This window comes from Callionymus lyra, chromosome 16, assembly GCF_982586985.1.
Source record: "Callionymus lyra chromosome 16, fCalLyr1.hap1.1, whole genome shotgun sequence".
NCBI lineage: Eukaryota > Metazoa > Chordata > Actinopteri > Syngnathiformes > Callionymidae > Callionymus > Callionymus lyra.
The window spans coordinates 25896308-25921416 of NC_141833.1; the positions used below are offsets into that span (position 1 = coordinate 25896308).

The 25109-nt window shown below is 38.0% G+C and overlaps 3 protein-coding genes across 5 annotated transcripts; 1 reads left to right on the forward strand and 2 right to left on the reverse strand.

Moving 5' to 3' along the window:
- Positions 1-8997, reverse strand: snap47 (synaptosome associated protein 47). 2 transcript variants are annotated; one of them, XM_087811270.1, is made up of 5 exons: positions 8919-8997; positions 7741-8249; positions 6184-6662; positions 3259-3362; positions 1-1164 (listed from the first exon to the last, which is right to left on the reverse strand). In XM_087811270.1, exons 2-5 carry the CDS (start codon positions 8229-8231, stop codon positions 1018-1020), a joined length of 1221 nt encoding a protein of 406 aa, XP_087667396.1. In that variant the 5' UTR covers positions 8232-8249; positions 8919-8997; the 3' UTR covers positions 1-1017. The 2 variants fall into 2 exon arrangements, with proteins under 2 accessions (XP_087667396.1, XP_087667394.1); XM_087811268.1 differs by lacking the exon at positions 8919-8997 and adding an exon at positions 8311-8492.
- On the forward strand, positions 8574-18789 carry jmjd4 (jumonji domain containing 4). Its single transcript, XM_087811267.1, has 6 exons — positions 8574-9111; positions 9830-9995; positions 10054-10179; positions 10239-10506; positions 18215-18361; positions 18424-18789. Exons 1-6 carry the CDS (start codon positions 8859-8861, stop codon positions 18757-18759), a joined length of 1296 nt encoding a protein of 431 aa, XP_087667393.1. The 5' UTR covers positions 8574-8858; the 3' UTR covers positions 18760-18789.
- iba57 (iron-sulfur cluster assembly factor IBA57) lies at positions 18667-22444 on the reverse strand. 2 transcript variants are annotated; one of them, XM_087811272.1, is made up of 4 exons: positions 22053-22444; positions 20467-20804; positions 18987-19402; positions 18667-18746 (listed from the first exon to the last, which is right to left on the reverse strand). In XM_087811272.1, the coding sequence occupies exons 1-3, from the start codon at positions 22373-22375 to the stop codon at positions 19020-19022; spliced, it is 1044 nt and encodes a 347-aa protein (XP_087667398.1). In that variant the 5' UTR covers positions 22376-22444; the 3' UTR covers positions 18667-18746; positions 18987-19019. The 2 variants fall into 2 exon arrangements, with proteins under 2 accessions (XP_087667398.1, XP_087667397.1); XM_087811271.1 differs by lacking the exon at positions 18667-18746 and having other exon boundaries at positions 18888-19402.
- Between the last annotated feature and the right edge of the window lie 2665 nt (positions 22445-25109).

A 25109-nucleotide genomic window follows, 5' to 3' on the forward strand; every position in this document is an offset into this window, starting at 1 on the left:
TCCCTCCCTCCATCATCCATCCATCCATCCATTAATCCAACAATTTTTAAGGAAAACAAGGAAGAATAATTGTCACGAAAAACAGGCACAAAAAACAAAGTCTTGGGGATAAAAAAAGCAAAAAAATATAAACATATTAATAACAATAATAGGCACGAAAACAGTATATTTTTCTTTAAACAGAACATTAGTGACTAAAAGGGTCAAAGGTCGAGCGTGAATCATGAAGAACTTCTTCTGTGAACATCAGGTGTCGAGTCCAAGTCGTCGTCTCTGGATTTAGAAGCTGCTTCTGCTGCCAAACAGTCCGATCGTCCAACATTCCGGCCTCGGAGGCGAGTCTCGGCGCCAACAGTCACAGTGACGGCGCCAACAGGAAGCTCACACACTCCAGGAACTGGACCCGACCACGGCCGCGACGTCCGGGCCTGAAGGTTCTGCTTGTGCTGGTGCAGTGTTTGAAAACATGGATGACATCACGCGTGTCACGATCCACGAGTAGAAACTGATGTTGAAGGTTCATCTCGTTTTATTGAAAACTGTTCCATGCATTAAACGATGAATCTTCGATGATTCTTGTTGTCGACTCACAATAACCGTCGTCAATACTGTGATCGTTCAAGTGTTGCAGAAACTGTGTTCAATAACAAACATTAAATACACGTTTCATTACCTGAGGAACCAAACAATAGACTTAAGATTACAAATAAAAATACAATAAATAATTCATAAATTAACAAAATACATGAATGTGGACGTAGAGTTTATAAAAAGGCACCGACAAAATTCAAAATATTTAAAAGTTAAAGCTTTAAGCTGAGCACTGTGGTAAGCTAGCTAAGCAGGGAAAAGCTAAACTAAGCTAAGCTAAGCTAAGCTAAACTGAAAACAGTGCAGACGCTGAAACAAATAGTTCTCGTGAGACGTGAGTTCAGTTCAATCAAGAAATCTATCGACATAAGATCCGCCTCCGGTGTTAGACCAGGTGTCATTTTACCGACGTGTCAGACGGTGGCGCTACAGGAGTCGTCTCATGCGTCCGGTGTGTTTCTCGATGGTCATGGTGGTTCGGTCGGTGGACGAGGCGAGAACGTCCAGAACCTCGTCCTGACGCTCGAGTTCTGTCTCGGCCTCGATGGCCAGAGTCTTGAGCTGCGTCAGCATCTGATGCACAAGAGTCTCATGAGTCTTAGTGTTATTACAGCGTCACAAGTGTTATTACAGCGTCACAAGTGTTATTACAGCGTCACAAGTGTTATTACAGCATCACAAGTGTTATTACAGCGTCACAAGTGTTATTACAGCATCACAAGTGTTATTACAGCGTCACGACACGAGTGTTATTACAGCATCACGACACGAGTGTTATTACAGCGTCACGACACGAGTGTTATTACAGCGTCACAAGTGTTATTACAGCGTCACGACATGAGTGTTATTACAGCGTCACAAGTGTTATTACAGCGTAACGACACGAGTGTTATTACAGCGTCACAAGTGTTATTACAGCGTCACGACATGAGTGTTATTACAGCGTCACGACACGAGTGTTATTACAGCGTCACAAGTGTTATTACAGCGTCACGACACGAGTGTATTACAGCGTCACGACACGAGTGTTATTACAGCGTCACGACACGAGTGTTATTACAGCGACACGACACGAGTGTTATTACAGCGTCACGACACGACACGAGTGTTATTACAGCGTCACGACACGAGTATTATTACAGCGTCACAAGTGTTATTACAGCGTCACGACACGAGTGTTATTACAGCGTCACAAGTGTTATTACAGCGTCACGACACGAGTGTTATTACAGCGTCACAACACGAGTGTTATTACAGCGTCACAAGTGTTATTACAGCATCACAAGTGTTATTACAGCGTCACAAGTGTTATTACAGCATCACAAGTGTTATTACAGCGTCACGACACGAGTGTTATTACAGCATCACGACACGAGTGTTATTACAGCGTCACGACACGAGTGTTATTACAGCGTCACAAGTGTTATTACAGCGTCACGACATGAGTGTTATTACAGCGTCACAAGTGTTATTACAGCGTAACGACACGAGTGTTATTACAGCGTCACAAGTGTTATTACAGCGTCACGACATGAGTGTTATTACAGCGTCACGACACGAGTGTTATTACAGCGTCACAAGTGTTATTACAGCGTCACGACACGAGTGTATTACAGCGTCACGACACGAGTGTTATTACAGCGTCACGACACGAGTGTTATTACAGCGTCACGACACGACACGAGTGTTATTACAGCGTCACGACACGACACGAGTGTTATTACAGCGTCACGACACGAGTATTATTACAGCGTCACAAGTGTTATTACAGCGTCACGACACGAGTGTTATTACAGCGTCACAAGTGTTATTACAGCGTCACGACACGAGTGTTATTACAGCGTCACAACACGAGTGTTATTACAGCGTCACAAGTGTTATTACAGCGTCACGACACGAGTGTTATTACAGCGTCACAAGTGTTATTACAGCGTCACGACACGAGTGTTATTACAGCATCACAAGTGTTTTTACAGTGTTACGACACGAGTGTTATTACAGCGTCACAAGTGTTATTACAGCGTCACGACACGAGTGTTATTACAGCGTCACGACACGAGTGTTATTACAGCATCACAAGTGTTTTTACAGTGTTACGACACGAGTGTTATTACAGCGTCACAAGTGTTTTTACAGTGTTACGACACGAGTGTTATTACAGCGTCACAAGTGTTTTTACAGTGTTACGACAAGAGTGTTATTACAGCGTCACAAGTGTTTTTACAGTGTTACGACACGAGTGTTATTACAGCGTCACCACACGAGTGTATTTATGTAAGTTGTACATTTAAAAATCACATCATTTTAATTTCACCCACTATTTACTTTGAACACTAGGTGGCACTAGTTACAGTTTGATGAGATTTAAAAACAAGGTCGAGACTCACTTGTGACTCAAAATAAATAAATAAATAAAGTAAATTTCAAGGTCAACATTGTGAATAAAGAAGCACTAATAATTAAATACTTTTATACTTAAAAGTACAAGTTTTAATGTATTTGTATTATTTTCCTGATGATTCTTTGATGAGAACAATAATAAATATTTTATATATAAATTCATTAAAAGTGAAAAAGACTTTTATTCTAAGAACGAACTTTAACGACACGACGAGTCTTTACGACGCGGAGATGACCTTCAACCCTGACCCCTGACCCCTGACTCACCTGCTTCAGCTCCTGAGCCTCGGCTCGACTCACCGCCGGCGTCTGGACTCGAACCTGCAGCTGCGACACGTCTGCGGCCACGAGGTCCAGAGACACGTCCGAGTCTGAGAGAAGAAACATGTTCATGAAGGACTGAGTCTGAGAGAAACATCATGTTCATGAAGGACTGAGTCTGAGAGAAGAAACATGTTCATGAAGGACTGAGTCTGAGAGAAACATCATGTTCATGAAGGACTGAGTCTGAGAGAAGAAACATGTTCATGAAGGACTGAGTCTGAGAGAAACATCATGTTCATGAAGGACTGAGTCTGAGAGAAGAAACATGTTCATGAAGGACTGAGCCTGAGAGAAGAAACATGTTCATGAAGGACTGAGTCTGAGAGAAGAAACATGTTCATGAAGGACTGAGTCTGAGAGAAGAAACATGTTCATGAAGGACTGAGTCTGAGAGAAGAAACATGTTCATGAAGGACTGAGTCTGAGAGAAGAAACATGTTCATGAAGGACTGAGTCTGAGAGAAGAAACATGTTCATGAAGGACTGAGTCTGAGAGAAGAAACATGTTCATGAAGGACTGAGTCTGAGAGAAACATCATGTTCATGAAGGACTGAGTCTGAGAGAAGAAACATGTTCATGAATGACTGAGTCTGAGAGAAGAAACATGTTCATGAAGGACTGAGTCTGAGAGAAACATCATGTTCATGAAGGACTGAGTCTGAGAGAAGAAACATGTTCATGAAGGACTGAGTCTGAGAGAAACATCATGTTCATGAAGGACTGAGTCTGAGAGAAGAAACATGTTCATGAAGGACTGAGTCTGAGAGAAGAAACATGTTCATGAAGGACTGAGTCTGAGAGAAGAAACATGTTCATGAAGGACTGAGTCTGAGAGAAGAAACATGTTCATGAAGGACTGAGTCTGAGAGAAGAAACATGTTCATGAAGGACTGAGTCTGAGAGAAGAAACATGTTCATGAAGGACTGAGTCTGAGAGAAGAAACATGTTCATGAAGGACTGAGTCTGAGAGAAACATCATGTTCATGAAGGACTGAGTCTGAGAGAAGAAACATGTTCATGAAGGACTGAGTCTGAGAGAAGAATCATGTTCATGAAGGACTGAGTCTGAGAGAAGAAACATGTTCATGAAGGACTGAGTCTGAGAGAAGAAACATGTTCATGAAGGACTGAGTCTGAGAGAAGAATCATGTTCATGAAGGACTGAGTCTGAGAGAAGAATCATGTTCATGAAGGACTGAGTCTGAGAGAAGAAACATGTTCATGAAGGACTGAGTCTGACCAGAAGAAACATGTTCATGAAGGACTGAGTCTGACCAGAAGAAACATCATGTTCATGAAGGACTGAGTCCGACCAGAAGAAACATGTTCATGAAGGACTGAAGTTGAACTCCTGCTCCAGTCTCTGGAGCTCTAGCGACACCCAGCGGTGACATTTATATCAACTCAGTTCATTACATTAGAAAACATTATAGTATTCGTGTCATTATTATATTGAATTAATGTAACTTTTCTAATGTTTTATCATATATTTAAATGTTTTTTTATAATTAAATTATTATTTTTTAATTATTGAATTCAATGATTTCTTTATTCAAAGGTTGAATTTGTTTAAATTGAATAATATGGAGGAAAATGTGTTCCTATATTATTCATATATATATATATCAAACCTGGTTCTTTTAAATACTCTAGTAAATACTGTAAATATAAATACTGTAATCATACTGTATTAAATATCAAACCTGGTTCTTTTAAATACTCTAGTAAATACTGTAAATATAAATACTGTAATCATACTGTATTAAATATAAAACCTGGTTCTTGTAAAAACAATAGTAAATACTGTATAAATACTGTAATAATATTGTATTAAATATAAAACCTGATTCTTTTAAATACTGTATAAATACTGTAATAATATTGTATTAAATATAAAACCTGGTTCTTTTAAATACTATAATAAATACTGTAATAATACTGTATAAATACTGTAATAATACTGTCATAATACCGTACTAAACATCAAACCTGGTTCTTGTAAATACAATAGTAAATACTGTAATAATACTGTAATAATACTGTAATAATACCATCATAATACCGTACTAAACATCAAACCTGGTTCTTGTAAATACAATAGTAAATACTGTAATAATATTATAATAATACTGTATAAATACTGTAATAATACTGTAATAATACCATCATAATCCCGTACTAAACATCAAACCTGGTTCTTGTAAATACAATAGTAAATACTGTAATAATACTGTATTAATACTGTATAAATACTGTAATAATACTGTAATAATACTGTATAAATACTGTATAAATACTGTAATAATACTGTATAAATACTGTAATAATACCATCATAATACCGTACTAAACATCAAACCTGGTTCTTGTAAATACAATAGTAAATACTGTAATAATATTATAATAATACTGTATAAATACTGTATAAATACTGTAATAATACTGTAATAATACTGTATAAATACTGTAATAATACTGTATAAATACTGTAATAATACTGTATAAATACTGTATAAATACTGTAATAATACTGTATAAATACTGTAATAATACTGTATAAATACTGTAATAATACTGTAATAATACTGTATAAATACTGTAATAATACTGTAATAATACTGTAATAATACTGTATAAATACTGTAATAATACTGTATAAATACTGTATAAATACTGTAATAATACTGTAATAATACTGTAATAATACTGTAATAATACTGTATAAATACTGTAATAATACTGTAATAATACTGTATAAATACTATAATAATACTGTAATAATACTGTATAAATACTGTAATAATACTGTAATAATACTGTATAAATACTGTAATAATACCATCATAATACTGTACTAAACATCAAACCTGCGGCTCCGGGCGAGTCACTGGTCGCGGCTCTGAACGCTGCATGTTCTGGACTGAAGTGGATCTTCTTCTTGTACTGCATCTCCAGCACCAGCAGAGCTTCAGGCATCTTGACGGACAGCAGCGTGAAGCAGACGTCTGGCCTCCCGATGAACCTCTGCCTGAGCGTCACCTGGTACGGCGTCTGCACCAGCAGCTCGTCCACCTCGCCTCGCTGGAAGCGGTGAAGCAGGCGCCCGTCGGGTTGTCTCAGCTCCAGAGCCGAGACCAGGACCAGCAGCACGCCGGGCCTGGAGTCGCAGTCCAGGCCTCGCCACACCACGGCGGGAACGCTGCTCAGCACCCGGGTCTGGCCGCTGCCCCTGCCCACTGCGGCGGCCGCGGCCCGGGACGCGTCCTCGGCTCGAGGCTCCTGCTGGACCTTCCATGGAAGCCTGGAGAACAACCACCAGGACGGAGACTCCAGCTCCGACAACAGCCTGAGAAGAGATGGTTTCAGGAGATGTTCTTGAGTGACAGGAGATCAGAGCAGAAACATAAACATACGATGAAGAAATAATAACACAAAAGAAAACTCTGTTAAAAACGTGTCAAATGTTCTTCAACATGTTTCATTATAAGAAAAACATCTTTTATCCTTTAGTTTGTAAACTTTCTCTGGACTTGAACGAGACGAGATCATGGAAACATAAACATTTATAATATTATTAACCTGAGAAAACAATGTTGCATAAACTAATGTTTTTTCATTTTATATTTATTTGTATTATTTACTCCATTCAGATGATATTTCTAATGAGTTGTTTTCTATCGTTTACATATTTGTTTACATTTATCTTATTATTATTATTGATTGATTTTTCCTTTTAATGCTGAAGCTTTTGTTCTAGAAGTTTGTTCAAATTAATTGATCCTGAAACTTTATAAAATAATAGAAGTTATAAAATAATATTGAAGGTTTATGTTATAAAATCATATAATATATAAATATCAATATATAGCACGAGTGCAAATATATATTAATTAATCAATTATTTTTTACATTAATATTTAAAATAAATACAATATTTCTAGGATGTTTGAGAGTCAAACGTTAATCTCACACATTTTAATATTAAACTTGTTGTTTAAAGTCACTATTTTTACCCTTTAATTAATTTAACATTTTCTTCCACAGTAAAAATAATCGAAAACACAAAACGACACGAGGATGTTTTACGAGGATAAGTTATTAAATATAATGAAAAGATAATATTAAAACATAATTAAAGTAAAGTGAAGGTTTTACTACTAATTTTCTCGCCTAAGAAATAATTATTTTAATCTAAAAGTGTTTCTTGTTCCTGGAACTGAAGGTTTATTTTAAACGATGTTTGAATGAACACATGATTCTAATAAAGTTGAAGCTTCATCTTCAGAAGAATCATCTTCTGATGTTGAAGCTTCATCTTCAGAAGAATCATCTTCTGATGTTGAAGCTTCATCTTCAGAAGAAGAATCATCTTCTGAGGTTGAAGCTTCATCTTCAGAAGAAGAATCGTCTTCTGATCTCGTTACTTGTCGGCGGTGCTCAGGTCCGAGTCCATCTTCTCCAGACCCTGAACCATGTGATCGAACTGCTCTCCCTGGTGGCTCAGGACCCGACCCGTGTCCTCCAGGCGTCTCTGGGCTCCGGCCACCAGCGAGACCAGGTCCCGTCCTCTGCCGGTCGGACCGGCTGGAGATCCGGGTCCGGTCGCCAGAAGCTTCTCCCTCCAGAAGTGTTCCAGCACGTTGAAGACCACGAGCCTGTTGGGCTTCAAGGACCCGAACCAGTGCTTGAGGTTCCCCTCCAGCAGGACGGTCAAGGTGCTGAAGATGAAGCTGGACGCCTCCATCTTCATCTCCACGATGGACGCGAGACGGAAGCTGACCAGAGCTTCTGGACTCTGGCTCGACACGAACTGGACGGAGGTTCTGTTGAGGGACAAACGTCCTTTTTCCCAGCGTTTGTCTGCGTCCACGTAGTAAGATCCGGACCAGCTGTGGATCTGAGCTTCTGAGCTCATGTTCTCACGAGGATGGACCTGTGGACGCAGATGTTGTTGAAGGTCAAAGATCTCAGAAGAGAAGAAATAAAAGACTAACCTGAGTTTAAATCTTCATGTTGACGTGGAAACACTTCGACAAACACGTTATTATCTTCTTAGCGTTTACACTCCGAGTATTTGTTGTTTCTACTTGACATGTATCACAAATAAACACGAACATAATGTTTTATTCCATCTTTTCTGAAGCGTCACCTCGGAGGGAGATGTTTACCACGGAAGTGACGTCACGACGGCGTGCGTCGCTCTCTACTGTCCGACTGTTCGTTTCCGGTTCGTCGTTATTTGTTATTCGTCGGAAAAAATGCTTCAGTTGCGCGGATTTTTGTTGATGTTTTAAAAACATGATTATTTTTCACCAAAGAAGCGGTTTTTAAATATTAACGATCGCGTGGATCCTGTAGCTTCGACTGTCATCCTGGAATATCATGAGGCAGAAAATAGAATTTATAACATGATCCTGAACCTGTGACTCGATGAAGAGACTCAGCAGGACGAGGACTCAGTGACTCAGTGACTCAATGACTCAATGACTCAATGAATCAATGAATCAGTGAATCAATGACTCATTGAGACGTTAGTTGAGTCATGGACCGGGACTCGTACAGGAACTGCTGCAGTCTGGCTAAGATCCCGCGCCAGTCGTACCTGCAGCTCTGCTCCTCACACCTGGTGGACTTCATCGACACAGAGATCTCTTACTCCAGGTTCTTCAGGAAGTATCTCCTGCCGAACCATCCGTGCGTCTTCTCACGACGCTTCACTGAAGCCTGGACCTGCAGGAAGATGTGGGTCACAGAGGATGGAAAACCTCATTTCCAGAAGCTGCTGCAGGAGTTTGGTGAGTAAACTGTTATTTTAAATATATGAAGTCATAAGTTTGGTGAGTAAACTGTTATTTTAAATATATTAAGTCATAAGTTTGGTGAGTAAACTGTTATTTTAAATATATTAAGTCATAAGTTTGGTGAGTAAACTGTTATTTTAAATATATTAAGTCATAAGTTTGGTGAGTAAACTGTTATTTTAAATATATTAAGTCATCAGTTTGGTGAGTAAACTGTTATTTTAAATATATTAAGTCATAAGTTTGGTGAGTAAACTGTTATTTTAAATATATTAATCATAGTGTTGTTATTTATTATTGTGTCTTTTTTATTCTTTATCATTGTGACAGTTGTATGGTTTCTTTTTATTTTTAATATTTATTTTGTATCATTGTTTTTATAGAAGAATAAATGCACATCTTACTCTTATCTTATCTTATATACTCTTATTATAAGAGAAATAAAAAGAACAAGATGAAACAATCTAAGTCTAAATATAAAGAACTTTGTTATTTTTCTTTGATTAATGTTCTTTATCTTTAGCCTTAGATTGTTTCATCTTGTTCTTTTTATTTCTCTTTATTATTTAATTTTTATGAATAATTGCTGTATTGTTGTGTCTAATTGGAAAAAAAAACAATTTCCCGAAGGAGACCTGCTGAGGATCAATAAAGTTCTACCTAACCTATCTTATCTCATCTTATCTTCTCTTATCTTTTCTCTCCAAACCAGACGAGACGCCGGTTCCCGTGGCGAACTGCAACGCGAAGGAATACAACGCGAACCCCAAACAAGTGATGCCGTTCAAAGAGTTCGTCCAGTACTGGAAGGACTACATCCAGAACGGGAACTCGTCGCCGCGAGGATGTCTTTACCTCAAGGACTGGCACATGACGAGGTCCGCCCTCGCGCTCCAGCGTCATGGTGGTGTTTATTCATTTGTGTGTATCTTCCAGAGACTTCCCGGAACACAACGTTTACGTCACGCCGCATTTCTTCACGTCCGACTGGCTGAACGAGTACTGGGACGCGCTGGAGGTGGACGACTATCGCTTCGTCTACATGGGGCCCAGAGGCTCCTGGTGGGTTTGGAGAAACGACGTCAAGTTTCTCTTCTTCTCTGACACTGTGGTCTTCACAGGACGCCGTTCCACGCCGACGTGTTCCGCTCCTACAGCTGGTCCGCCAACATCTGCGGACGCAAGAAGTGGCTTCTGTACCCGCCGGGGCAGGAGGAGTTCCTGCGAGACAAGCATGGAAACCTGACGTACGACGTGACGAGTGCAGAGCTTCAGGATAAAAGTCTGTTTCCTCACGCGGAGGAGGCGTGTCCACCTCTGGAGATCATCCAGGAGGCCGGAGAGATACTGTTCGTGCCCAGTGGCTGGCATCACCAAGTCTACAACCTGGTGTGTAGTATTTTGTGTAGTAACACGTATATATGTGTAGTATTGTCCAGTACTTGACTCTGGTGTTGTGATAGTGTAGTAACACGTATATATGTGTAGTATTGTCCAGTACTTGACTCTGGTGTTGTGATAGTGTAGTAACACGTATATATGTGTAGTATTGTCCAATACTTGACTCTGGTGTTGTGATAGTGTAGTAACAAGTATATATGTGTAGTATTGTCCAGTACTTGACTCTGGTGTTGTGATAGTGTAGTAACAAGTATATATGTGTAGTATTGTCCAGTACTTGACTCTGGTGTTGTGATAGTGTAGTAACATGTATATATGTGTAGTATTGTCCAGTACTTGACTCTGGTGTTGTGATAGTGTAGTAACAAGTATATATGTGTAGTATTGTCCAGTACTTGACTCTGGTGTTGTGATAGTGTAGTAACAAGTATATATGTGTAGTATTGTCCAGTACTTGACTCTGGTGTTGTGATAGTGTAGTAACAAGTATATATGTGTAGTATTGTCCAGTACTTGACTCTGGTGTTGTGATAGTGTAGTAACATGTATATATGTGTAGTATTGTCCAGTACTTGACTCTGGTGTTGTGATAGTGTAGTAACACGTATATATGTGTAGTATTGTCCAGTACTTGACTCTGGTGTTGTGATAGTGTAGTAACAAGTATATATGTGTAGTATTGTCCAGTACTTGACTCTGGTGTTGTGATAGTGTAGTAACATGTATATATGTGTAGTATTGTCCAGTACTTGACTCTGGTGTTGTGATAGTGTAGTAACAAGTATATATGTGTAGTATTGTCCAGTACTTGACTCTGGTGTTGTGATAGTGTAGTAACAAGTATATATGTGTAGTATTGTCCAGTACTTGACTCTGGTGTTGTGATAGTGTAGTAACACGTATATATGTGTAGTATTGTCCAGTACTTGACTCTGGTGTTGTGATAGTGTAGTAACAAGTATATATGTGTAGTATTGTCCAGTACTTGACTCTGGTGTTGTGATAGTGTAGTAACAAGTATATAGGTGTAGTATTGTCCAGTACTTGACTCTGGTGTTATGATAGTGTAGTAACAAGTATATAGGTGTACTATTGTCCAGTACTTGACTCTGGTGTTGTGATAGTGTAGTAACAAGTATATAGGTGTAGTATTGTCCAGTACTTGACTCTGGTGTTGTGATAGTGTAGTAACAAGTATATATGTGTAGTATTGTCCAGTACTTGAATCTGGTGTAGTGATAGTGTAGTAACAAGTATATATGTGTAGTATTGTCCAGTACTTGACTCTGGTGTTGTGATAGTGTAGTAACAAGTATATATGTGTAGTATTGTCCAGTACTTGACTCTGGTGTTGTGATAGTGTAGTAACAAGTATATATGTGTAGTATTGTCCAGTACTTGACTCTGGTGTTGTGATAGTGTAGTAACAAGTATATATGTGTAGTATTGTCCAGTACTTGACTCTGGTGTTGTGATAGTATAGTAACAAGTATATATGTGTAGTATTGTCCAGTACTTGACTCTGGTGTTGTGATAGTGTAGTAACAAGTATATATGTGTAGTATTGTCCAGTACTTGACTCTGGTGTTGTGATAGTGTAGTAACAAGTATATATGTGTAGTATTGTCCAGTACTTGACTCTGGTGTTGTGATAGTGTAGTAACAAGTATATATGTGTAGTATTGTCCAGTACTTGACTCTGGTGTTGTGATAGTGTAGTAACAAGTATATATGTGTAGTATTGTCCAGTACTTGACTCTGGTGTTGTGATAGTGTAGTAACAAGTATATAGGTGTAGTATTGTCCAGTACTTGACTCTGGTGTTGTGATAGTGTAGTAACAAGTATATATGTGTAGTATTGTCCAGTACTTGACTCTGGTGTTGTGATAGTGTAGTAACAAGTATATATGTGTAGTATTGTCCAGTACTTGACTCTGGTGTTGTGATAGTGTAGTAACAAGTATATAGGTGTAGTATTGTCCAGTACTTGACTCTGGTGTTGTGATAGTGTAGTAACAAGTATATATGTGTAGTATTGTCCAGTACTTGAATCTGGTGTAGTGATAGTGTAGTAACAAGTATATATGTGTAGTATTGTCCAGTACTTGACTCTGGTGTTGTGATAGTGTAGTAACAAGTATATATGTGTAGTATTGTCCAGTACTTGACTCTGGTGTTGTGATAGTGTAGTAACAAGTATATATGTGTAGTATTGTCCAGTACTTGACTCTGGTGTTGTGATAGTGTAGTAACAAGTATATATGTGTAGTATTGTCCAGTACTTGACTCTGGTGTTGTGATAGTGTAGTAACAAGTATATATGTGTAGTATTGCCCAGTACTTGACTCTGGTGTTGTGATAGTGTAGTAACAAGTATATATGTGTAGTATTGTCCAGTACTTGACTCTGGTGTTGTGATAGTGTAGTAACAAGTATATAGGTGTAGTATTGTCCAGTACTTGACTCTGGTGTTGTGATAGTGTAGTAACAAGTATATATGTGTAGTATTGTCCAGTACTTGACTCTGGTGTTGTGATAGTGTAGTAACAAGTATATAGGTGTAGTATTGTCCAGTACTTGACTCTGGTGTTGTGATAGTGTAGTAACAAGTATATATGTGTAGTATTGTCCAGTACTTGACTCTGGTGTTGTGATAGTGTAGTAACAAGTATATATGTGTAGTATTGTCCAGTACTTGACTCTGGTGTTGTGATAGTGTAGTAACAAGTATATAGGTGTAGTATTGTCCAGTACTTGACTCTGGTGTTGTGATAGTGTAGTAACAAGTATATATGTGTAGTATTGTCCAGTACTTGACTCTGGTGTTGTGATAGTGTAGTAACAAGTATATATGTGTAGTATTGTCCAGTACTTGACTCTGGTGTTGTGATAGTGTAGTAACAAGTATATATGTGTAGTATTGCCCAGTACTTGACTCTGGTGTTGTGATAGTGTAGTAACAAGTATATATGTGTAGTATTGTCCAGTACTTGACTCTGGTGTTGTGATAGTGTAGTAACAAGTATATAGGTGTAGTATTGTCCAGTACTTGACTCTGGTGTTGTGATAGTGTAGTAACAAGTATATATGTGTAGTATTGTCCAGTACTTGAATCTGGTGTAGTGATAGTGTAGTAACAAGTATATATGTGTAGTATTGTCCAGTACTTGACTCTGGTGTTGTGATAGTGTAGTAACAAGTATATATGTGTAGTATTGTCCAGTACTTGACTCTGGTGTTGTGATAGTGTAGTAACAAGTATATATGTGTAGTATTGTCCAGTACTTGACTCTGGTGTTGTGATAGTGTAGTAACAAGTATATATGTGTAGTATTGTCCAGTACTTGACTCTGGTGTTGTGATAGTGTAGTAACAAGTATATATGTGTAGTATTGCCCAGTACTTGACTCTGGTGTTGTGATAGTGTAGTAACAAGTATATATGTGTAGTATTGTCCAGTACTTGACTCTGGTGTTGTGATAGTGTAGTAACAAGTATATAGGTGTAGTATTGTCCAGTACTTGACTCTGGTGTTGTGATAGTGTAGTAACAAGTATATATGTGTAGTATTGTCCAGTACTTGACTCTGGTGTTGTGATAGTGTAGTAACAAGTATATATGTGTAGTATTGTCCAGTACTTGACTCTGGTGTTGTGATAGTGTAGTAACAAGTATATATGTGTAGTATTGTCCAGTACTTGACTCTGGTGTTGTGATAGTATAGTAACAAGTATATATGTGTAGTATTGTCCAGTACTTGACTCTGGTGTTGTGATAGTGTAGTAACAAGTATATATGTGTAGTATTGTCCAGTACTTGACTCTGGTGTTGTGATAGTGTAGTAACAAGTATATATGTGTAGTATTGTCCAGTACTTGACTCTGGTGTTGTTATAGTATAGTAACAAGTATATATGTGTAGTATTGTCCAGTACTTGACTCTGGTGTTGTGATAGTGTAGTAACAAGTATATATGTGTAGTATTGTCCAGTACTTGACTCTGGTGTTGTGATAGTGTAGTAACAAGTATATAGGTGTAGTATTGTCCAGTACTTGACTCTGGTGTTATGATAGTGTAGTAACAAGTATATAGGTGTAGTATTGTCCAGTACTTGACTCTGGTGTTGTGATAGTGTAGTAACAAGTATATAGGTGTAGTATTGTCCAGTACTTGACTCTGGTGTTGTGATAGTGTAGTAACAAGTATATATGTGTAGTATTGTCCAGTACTTGAATCTGGTGTAGTGATAGTGTAGTAACAAGTATATATGTGTAGTATTGTCCAGTACTTGACTCTGGTGTTGTGATAGTGTAGTAACAAGTATATATGTGTAGTATTGTCCAGTACTTGACTCCGGTGTTGTGATAGTGTAGTAACAAGTATATATGTGTAGTATTGTCCAGTACTTGACTCTGGTGTTGTGATAGTGTAGTAACAAGTATATATGTGTAGTATTGTCCAGTACTTGACTCTGGTGTTGTGATAGTATAGTAACAAGTATATATGTGTAGTATTGTCCAGTACTTGACTCTGGTGTTGTGATAGTGTAGTAACAAGTATATATGTGTAGTATTGTCCAGTACTTGACTCTGGTGTTGTGATAGTGTAGTAACAAGTATATATGTGTAGTATTGTCCAGTACTTGACTCTGGTGTTGTGATAGTGTAGTAACAAGTATATATGTGTAGTATTGTCCAGTACTTGACTCTGGTGTTGTGATAGTGTAGTAACAAGTATATATGTGTAGTATTGTCCAGTACTTGACTCTGGTGTTGTGATAGTGTAGTAACAAGTATATAGGTGTAGTATTGTCCAGTACTTGACTCTGGTGTTGTGATAGTGTAGTAACAAGTATATATGTGTAGTATTGTCCAGTACTTGACTCTGGTGTTGTGATAGTGTAGTAACAAGTATATATGTGTAGTATTGTCCAGTACTTGACTCTGGTGTTGTGATAGTGTAGTAACAAGTATATATGTGTAGTATTGCCCAGTACTTGACTCTGGTGTTGTGATAGTGTAGTAACAAGTATATATGTGTAGTATTGTCCAGTACTTGACTCTGGTGTTGTGATAGTGTAGTAACAAGTATATATGTGTAGTATTGTCCAGTACTTGACTCTGGTGTTGTGATAGTGTAGTAACAAGTATATATGTGTAGTATTGTCCAGTACTTGACTCTGGTGTTGTGATAGTGTAGTAACAAGTATATATGTGTAGTATTGTCCAGTACTTGACTCTGGTGTTGTGATAGTGTAGTAACAAGTATATATGTGTAGTATTGCCCAGTACTTGACTCTGGTGTTGTGATAGTGTAGTAACAAGTATATATGTGTAGTATTGTCCAGTACTTGACTCTGGTGTTGTGATAGTGTAGTAACAAGTATATAGGTGTAGTATTGTCCAGTACTTGACTCTGGTGTTGTGATAGTGTAGTAACAAGTATATATGTGTAGTATTGTCCAGTACTTGACTCTGGTGTTGTGATAGTGTAGTAACAAGTATATATGTGTAGTATTGTCCAGTACTTGACTCTGGTGTTGTGATAGTGTAGTAACAAGTATATATGTGTAGTATTGTCCAGTACTTGACTCTGGTGTTGTGATAGTATAGTAACAAGTATATATGTGTAGTATTGTCCAGTACTTGACTCTGGTGTTGTGATAGTGTAGTAACAAGTATATATGTGTAGTATTGTCCAGTACTTGACTCTGGTGTTGTGATAGTGTAGTAACAAGTATATATGTGTAGTATTGTCCAGTACTTGACTCTGGTGTTGTTATAGTATAGTAACAAGTATATATGTGTAGTATTGTCCAGTACTTGACTCTGGTGTTGTGATAGTGTAGTAACAAGTATATATGTGTAGTATTGTCCAGTACTTGACTCTGGTGTTGTGATAGTGTAGTAACAAGTATATAGGTGTAGTATTGTCCAGTACTTGACTCTGGTGTTATGATAGTGTAGTAACAAGTATATAGGTGTAGTATTGTCCAGTACTTGACTCTGGTGTTGTGATAGTGTAGTAACAAGTATATAGGTGTAGTATTGTCCAGTACTTGACTCTGGTGTTGTGATAGTGTAGTAACAAGTATATATGTGTAGTATTGTCCAGTACTTGAATCTGGTGTAGTGATAGTGTAGTAACAAGTATATATGTGTAGTATTGTCCAGTACTTGACTCTGGTGTTGTGATAGTGTAGTAACAAGTATATATGTGTAGTATTGTCCAGTACTTGACTCCGGTGTTGTGATAGTGTAGTAACAAGTATATATGTGTAGTATTGTCCAGTACTTGACTCTGGTGTTGTGATAGTGTAGTAACAAGTATATATGTGTAGTATTGTCCAGTACTTGACTCTGGTGTTGTGATAGTATAGTAACAAGTATATATGTGTAGTATTGTCCAGTACTTGACTCTGGTGTTGTGATAGTGTAGTAACAAGTATATATGTGTAGTATTGTCCAGTACTTGACTCTGGTGTTGTGATAGTGTAGTAACAAGTATATATGTGTAGTATTGTCCAGTACTTGACTCTGGTGTTGTGATAGTGTAGTAACAAGTATATATGTGTAGTATTGTCCAGTACTTGACTCTGGTGTTGTGATAGTGTAGTAACAAGTATATATGTGTAGTATTGTCCAGTACTTGACTCTGGTGTTGTGATAGTGTAGTAACAAGTATATATGTGTAGTATTGTCCAGTACTTGACTCTGGTGTTGTGATAGTGTAGTAACAAGTATATATGTGTAGTATTGCCCAGTACTTGACTCTGGTGTTGTGATAGTGTAGTAACAAGTATATAGGTGTAGTATTGTCCAGTACTTGACTCTGGTGTTGTGATAGTGTAGTAACAAGTATATATGTGTAGTATTGTCCAGTACTTGAATCTGGTGTAGTGATAGTGTAGTAACAAGTATATATGTGTAGTATTGTCCAGTACTTGACTCTGGTGTTGTGATAGTGTAGTAACAAGTATATATGTGTAGTATTGTCCAGTACTTGACTCTGGTGTTGTGATAGTGTAGTAACAAGTATATATGTGTAGTATTGTCCAGTACTTGACTCTGGTGTTGTGATAGCGTAGTAAGAAGTATATATGTGTAGTATTGTCCAGTACTTGACTCTGGTGTTGTGATAGTGTAGTAACAAGTATATATGTGTAGTATTGTCCAGTACTTGACTCTGGTGTTGTGATAGTGTAGTAACAAGTATATATGTGTAGTATTGTCCAGTACTTGACTCTGGTGTTGTGATAGCGTAGTAACAAGTATATATGTGTAGTATTGTCCAGTACTTGACTCTGGTGTTGTGATAGTGTAGTAACAAGTATATATGTGTAGTATTGTCCAGTACTTGACTCTGGTGTTGTGATAGTGTAGTAACAAGTATATATGTGTAGTATTGTCCAGTACTTGACTCTGGTGTTGTGATAGTGTAGTAACAAGTATATATGTGTAGTATTGTCCAGTACTTGACTCTGGTGTTGTGATAGTGTAGTAACAAGTATATATGTGTAGTATTGTCCAGTACTTGACTCTGGTGTTGTGATAGTGTAGTAACAAGTATATATGTGTAGTATTGTCCAGTACTTGACTCTGGTGTTGTGATAGTGTAGTAACAAGTATATATGTGTAGTATTGTCCAGTACTTGACTCTGGTGCAGTACATATAAGTACATATATATACTTCCAGGAGGACACCATCTCCATCAACCATAACTGGCTCAACGGCTGTAACGTGGACATCATGTGGAAGTTCCTGCAGAAGGAGCTGTCGTTGGTCCAGAAGGAGATCAGCGAGTGGAGGAACACGATGGACTCGTGGCATCAACACTGTCAGGTTCGTCCACCTGGAGTCATGGACTCCGTCGTGTGTCACTGACCGATGGTTCTGGTCCTCAGGTGATCATGAAGGCCTGCTCCGGCATCAACTACGGCGAATTCGCTTCTTTCCTCAAAATCATCGCCGACGCCCGCATGGCGTTCCTGAGCTCGCACTCGTACGCAGACGCGTCCGACTTCCCTCGGAACGTCTCGGACGCCGTCGTGGCTCTGGGTCCGTTCCACGCCGCCTTCGACCTCCAGCGCGTGGCTCACATCCTGGAGTGTCTGCTGTGCGACGAGGACTTCAAGAGGTTGGATCCGTCCAGCCTGACCCTGCAGCCGGAGGCTCTGCTGCAGCAGATCCGGGACACCATCCAAACCACTAGAGGGCAGCACCTGCTCTACCAGGAGTGAACGCATGTAAATAAAACTTCATCAAACAAACGTTTGTCGCGACTTGACTCAAGAAAAACGACTTTTGTTATAAAGTTTTATAAAAACCTGAAGCAGATACTGACACGTTCGTCACTGAAGGATGAAACTGATCAATAACATGATTTATTGGAGCAGAAACACGTGAGAATATATAATTCTGTTGAATCAATAACAAATAAATATGTAAGGAATATTCACAGACAAACCTCCCGGCTTGAGTGACAGCTGCCAGACGCTCGTCACTTGTCTTCTGGCCACCAGTCCGGCTCGCTGGCCTGCAGTGTGACGGCGTCGCCACCGGGGGGCGCCAGCGTCAGCGTCTCTGCGGCGTGAGCGACGCGGACCAGACTCAGACCCAGATCCCCGACGCCGGAGCGCAGCTTCCCCGCCGGCCTCCCCGCCGCCGTGAGCAGAGCGGCGCCCTCCCGCTCGCCGGCCACCGGCGCCGACAGACGCACCGGCATCAGGCGCTTGCGGATCACGCCGGTGTGGTGGGTTCTGGCCGTGAGCTCCTGCCCGAGGTAGCAGCCCTTCCTGAAGCTGATGCCCTGCATGTAGACCAGGTTCGACTCCAGAGGCAGAGCCGACCCCGGAGGCAGATCCTTGACCCCCTCAGGGAGTCCTGGGACACAATCATGACCAGTTAAAAACATCTATACATGGAGTCGATCAACTGTATTGATCGCTCCAGTAAACAAGGACATCAGTGAATTCACATTTAAAATAAACCTTTTTCAGCATTTAATGATTTTTCAATAATTAAATTAAATAATTTATACGTTTAATGTAAATTATTTTCTTTATTATTTAATAAAAAAGTGCTTCAATCATGAGAAACATTTTAATTTCAAGAAGAAGAAGAATTTTAAAGAAACAAACTATTTTAAAATACTTTGTTTCTTTAATTTAAACTTTTTTCTTTGAGTGAAGTAACTTTATTTATTGAAGTAACTTTATTTATTGAAGTAACTTTTATTTATTGAAGTAACTTTATTTATTGAAGAAACTTTATTTATTGAAGAAACTTTATTTATTGAAGTAACTTTATTTATTGAAGTAACTTTATTTATTGAAGTAACTTTATTTTATTTAAGAAACTTTATTTATTGAAGTAACTTTATTTATTGAAGTAACTTTATTTATTGAAGTAACTTTATTTATTGAAGTAACTTTATTTATTGAAGTAACTTTATTTTAATAAAGACACTTTATTTATTGAAGTAACATTTTATTGGAATCTCTTTTTGACGGAAAGAAGTTTTTTAAAATTAAATAATAAACAAAGGTTGTTGTTATGATTTGTTTTTATAATTTAATTGAAAACAATCGTATAATTACCTCTGATTTTAATTATTTAAAAATACATTTTCTAAAACAATATCTTTATATTTATAGCCTTTACGTTGCGTCACATGATTGGACGAGAGTTGGATCCAGTATCGCTTTGTTTAACATTTTTATATTGAATTTAAAAGACAACGAATCAGAAAATGTTGAATTTAGAACATTTAATAGAAAATAGAAAAGTAAGATATCAAATAATAAATAAAATAAATAACTAATAAATATGATTGAATTGTTCAAAACTTGAGGCTTAAAAATACATTTTAATTAAAAAATCCGTTTCAACATTTGTTAATTAATCTTAATAATGAATGAATCACTTCCACAGACACACAAACGCACCGAGTCGATAGCGGCGTCTGTGATATTCTTCTACATCCTCCTCCTCACACGCCTCCAGGACGTCCCGCGGGTCCACGTGTTGGTCCAGAACCAGCCTCCAGCCCAGGTCCGGGGTCCGTGGGTCGGGCTCACACAGAAGGACTCGTTGAGGCGAGGAGATCCGAGGTTCCCCGACCTGTTCCCCGGGACTCAGCACTGCCCAGAGCGACAGGTCCGGACACGAGTCCAGAGTCACGTTCCTGCGGATCTTGTAGATCTTCAGGTGCTTCAATATTGACTCCGTGACGCTGGCGTCGCACTCCAGCAGGACCCCGGCGCCAAGATCTGCTGCCCTGAGGCTGGACACACAAGAAGCACATGTTCCTCTGATGTTGACTTGAACCCGAGATCCTGCAGACCAGATCCAAAGCTTTCTCCAGGAAATAAGTTCAATAACTTCTTCACTTGTGACTTTAGATTAGGTTTTCATTAATGTCAATGGTTTTAGTTTTATTGTTGCGTTTTTGCTTTTACTACCATCAGATACTACATTGAAATAATGCATTATTGTATAAATAAATGTATTACATTATTATTTCTTTATTAAACTGTTTTATATTATTATTATATTGTTATTACATTAAATTATTGATTTTTATTTTTTCACTTAAACCACATAATTCCATGTTAAATAATGTATTCATTAATTAATTATTGCAGTTTATTGTATAATTCCTGCTTTGTTATATTGTTTTATTAAATTATTATGTTTGCACTACTTCAATAAAATGCTATATTGAAATAATGTATTATTGTAGTTTTCATTTTATTATATTATTCTTTTTTTGTTATTTTATTTTATAAAAACGTTTTTTATTTCACTTCTACTATAAAATGCTATATTGAAATAATGCATTATTATTATATCATTCTTGCTTTATTATACAATTTTATATTATTATTATATTAAATAATTATTTTTAATTTTTTCACTTATACCATATAATTCCATGTTAAATAATGTATTGCAATTTATTATATTATTCTTGCTTAATTATATTGTTTTATTAAATGATTATTATATTACTACTACTATAAATTGCTATAATTAAACAATGTATTATTTTAGTTATAATTGTATTATATTATTCATTATTTCTTATTTTAATATATTAAATTAATATAATTATTCAGTTGTATCCGTTTCTGCTTCTACTGTGGAACGAATAAAGTATTTACTTTAACTCTGATATATTTGTACGTGAACATCATTTGAAAATGATCAGAAAAAAAACACTTTTATTAAAATAAACATGAAATAACTTCACAATATTTAATTTACTTGATTTAATAAGGTAAGGTAAGGTAAGGTAAAACGTTATTGATCCCTCAGGAGGTCTCCTTCGGGAAATTGTTTAAATATATTTAAATTTAATATTTAAATAGGAATCGATGTTTACAGTTGTTGTGTGTTTTTGTTGCACAAACATTGGTTTTAAACCAGTAAAAACACACAAATGTTCAGTTAGTTTCACAGGGAGGAGCAGAGCTGGTCAGGTAAGATAAGATAAGACACGCCCACACTTCGAACTCGTGTTTCCTCTCACCTGTACACGATGACGTCATAGAGCGTCCTGCCCTGCACGTTGAGCAGGTGACAGTACATGAGTCGCTGGTTCGGTTCCTCCAGCAGAGCCACGTCGTTGGTGATGATGCCCTGCAGGAAGGCGCCGGTGTCCGGACCCTCGACCTTCAGCAGCGCCCGGTGCGAGAGCCGGTAGACGCGCCGGTCCCTGAACGCATCACGGCTGAAGAACTTCACGCCGGAGCGAGACTTGAAAGCTCGACTCGCCTGAGTTCTCGCGAGAGCAGCGAGACACGCGGACGTGTTGGCGGTTCCGAGAACCTTCAGGAGTCCAACGTTAAACATCTTTAGATGGTTTTATCTACACTTTGTTCGTCACAACGAGCGGCTTCATAACATGACGGGAGACTCCATCTTGAATACCCACAATGCACCGCCCGATCATAATAAAAGTCACGTGGTTAGTGGTTCTCTTACCAAAAGTTCACATATTATTATATTATTATTTATGATTTAACCGAAACAAAACAAAAATAGTTTTATGGTTTAGTATTTATTTTAATTTTAGTTATTGTTTTAATTTAAAAAATATATTTTTATGTATTATAAATACCAATATGAAAATAGCAAACATTATAAATCTTTTTATTATCTTCAGTAAATATGTTAACAAATGTAAATTTCAAGAATTTCATTTAGAGAAACTAAAAACTCTTTATATAACTTTAGATTTTCTGTTGTTGCTGTGAGACTAACATTTAAATGTATCTATTTTGAACTTATTTTATATTTATTTAATGTTTTATCTTCGAGTTACTTTCGTGTAAATGTCTTGTTTCAATCTTTAATGACAGAGAAAAACCTCGTACTGAACTAGTATATTTGATCAGGAACTTCCTGTACGTGCGATAATCGTCCTCGAGAAACTCGAGTCTAAAGAAAGTTCCTGTTTGTGAGTAAATAACTCTTATGATCAGTCGGCTCTTAAATCTTCAAGTCTTACAATGAAGCAGAAAATGATTCATTAATGTAAGATATTTGACGAGAAACAAACCTAGAAAAATATTAAAAATAGAAAATTAAAAGTGTATCTTAGTTTTAAACCAGTTATTATCTCTTGAAAGTGTGAATTTAAGAGTTTTAGCCTCATTTTTTCAGCCGATGGCGACAGATTCTGACACATGAAGCTGAAGATCCTAAAGAAAGACAAACATGTCTTTAAAGTCTGTTTTAATATTTCAGCTCCAGAGCTTTTTTGATTCTAAACCTTCTTGGAATGAGACGAAGAAATGAAATAATAATGAAAATCAAGTGAGCAGATTGTGGACGATCGTGTTTTTCTTTTGGACTTTGAGGACGAAGAAGAAAATAATCATCTCAGTCCAGATCATTTTCATGTTGTGTTGAGGTGAAGATAAGACACATTTAAAGTGTTGGTAATCAAACCATTTCACCATCTCACCATCTCACCATCTCACCATCAAACCATCTCACCATCTCACCATCAAACCATCTCACCATCTCACCATCAAACCATCTCACCATCAAACCATCAAACCATCTCACCATCAAACCATCTCACCATCTCACCATCTCACCATCTCACCATCTCACCATCAAACCATCTCACCATCAAACCATCAAACTATCTCACAATCTCACCATCTCACCATCTCACCATCTCACCATCTCACCATCTCACCATCTCACCATCAAACCATCAAACCATCTCACAATCAAACCATCTCACCATCAAACCATCTCACCATCTTACCATCTCACCATCAAACCATCTCACCATCTCACCATCAAACCATCAAACCATCAAACCATCAAACCATCAAACCATCTCACCATCAAACCATCAAACCATCTTACCATCTCACCATCAAACCATCTCACCATCTCACCATCAAACCATCTCACCATCAAACCATCAAACCATCAAACCATCTCACCATCAAACCATCTCACCATCAAACCATCAAACCATCTCACCATCAAACCATCTCACCATCTCACCATCTCACCATCAAACCATCTCACCATCAAACCATCAAACCATCAAACCATCTCACCATCAAACCATCTCACCATCAAACCATCAAACCATCTCACCATCAAACCATCTCACCATCAAACCATCAAACCATCAAACCATCAAACCATCTCACAATCAAACCATCTCACCATCAAACCATCTCACCATCTCACCATCAAACCATCTCACCATCAAACCATCAAACCATCAAACCATCAAACCATCTCACCATCAAACCATCTCACCATCTCACCATCTCATCATCAAACCATCTCACCATCAAACCATCAAACCATCTCACCATCTCACCATCAAACCATCTTACCATCAAACCATCAAACCATCAAACCATCAAACCATCTCACCATCAAACCATCAAACCATCTCACCATCAAACCATCAAACCATCAAACCATCAAATCATCTCACCATCAAACCATCTCACCATCTCACCATCTCACCATCAAACCATCAAACCATCAAACCATCTCACCATCAAACCATCTCACCATCTCACCATCTCACCATCTCACCATCTCACCATCAAACCATCAAACCATCTCACCATCTCACCATCAAACCATCTCACCATCAAACCATCAAACCATCTCACCATCAAACCATCTCACCATCTTACCATCAAACCATCAAACCATCAAATCATCTCACCATCAAACCATCTCACCATCTCACCATCTCACCATCAAACCATCAAACCATCAAACCATCTCACCATCAAACCATCTCACCATCTCACCATCTCACCATCAAACCATCAAACCATCTCACCATCTCACCATCAAACCATCAAACCATCAAACCATCAAACCACCAAACCATCTCACCATCGAACCATCTCACCATCTCACCATCTCATCATCAAACCATCTCACCATCTCACCATCTCATCATCAAACCATCTCACCATCTCACCATCAAACCATCAAACCATCAAACCATCTCACCATCAAACCATCAAACCATCTCACCACCTCACCATCTCACCATCTCACCATCAAACCATCAAACCATCTCACC

What these genes read in the sequence shown, in the direction of transcription:
- snap47 (XM_087811270.1), bottom strand. Translation starts at nt 8,231, where the DNA reads ATGAGCTCAGAAGCTCAGATCCACAGCTGGTCCGGATCTTACTACGTG. An exon ending in TGACTCGCCCGGAGCCGCAG is followed by an intron (nt 3,363 to 6,183) that starts GTTTGATGTTTA and finishes TTCTTCTCTCAG; the next exon opens with ACTCGGACGTGTCTCTGGAC. An exon ending in AGGCTCAGGAGCTGAAGCAG is followed by an intron (nt 1,165 to 3,258) that starts GTGAGTCAGGGG and finishes CTTGTGCATCAG; the next exon opens with ATGCTGACGCAGCTCAAGAC.
- jmjd4 (XM_087811267.1), top strand. Translation starts at nt 8,859, where the DNA reads ATGGACCGGGACTCGTACAGGAACTGCTGCAGTCTGGCTAAGATCCCG. An exon ending in AAGGACTGGCACATGACGAG is followed by an intron (nt 9,996 to 10,053) that starts GTCCGCCCTCGC and finishes TGTATCTTCCAG; the next exon opens with AGACTTCCCGGAACACAACG. An exon ending in ATCACCAAGTCTACAACCTG is followed by an intron (nt 10,507 to 18,214) that starts GTGTGTAGTATT and finishes ATATACTTCCAG; the next exon opens with GAGGACACCATCTCCATCAA.
- iba57 (XM_087811272.1), bottom strand. Translation starts at nt 22,375, where the DNA reads ATGTTTAACGTTGGACTCCTGAAGGTTCTCGGAACCGCCAACACGTCC. An exon ending in TATGACGTCATCGTGTACAG is followed by an intron (nt 20,805 to 22,052) that starts GTGAGAGGAAAC and finishes TTGTGTGTCCAG; the next exon opens with CCTCAGGGCAGCAGATCTTG. An exon ending in CAGACGCCGCTATCGACTCG is followed by an intron (nt 19,403 to 20,466) that starts GTGCGTTTGTGT and finishes ATTGTGTCCCAG; the next exon opens with GACTCCCTGAGGGGGTCAAG.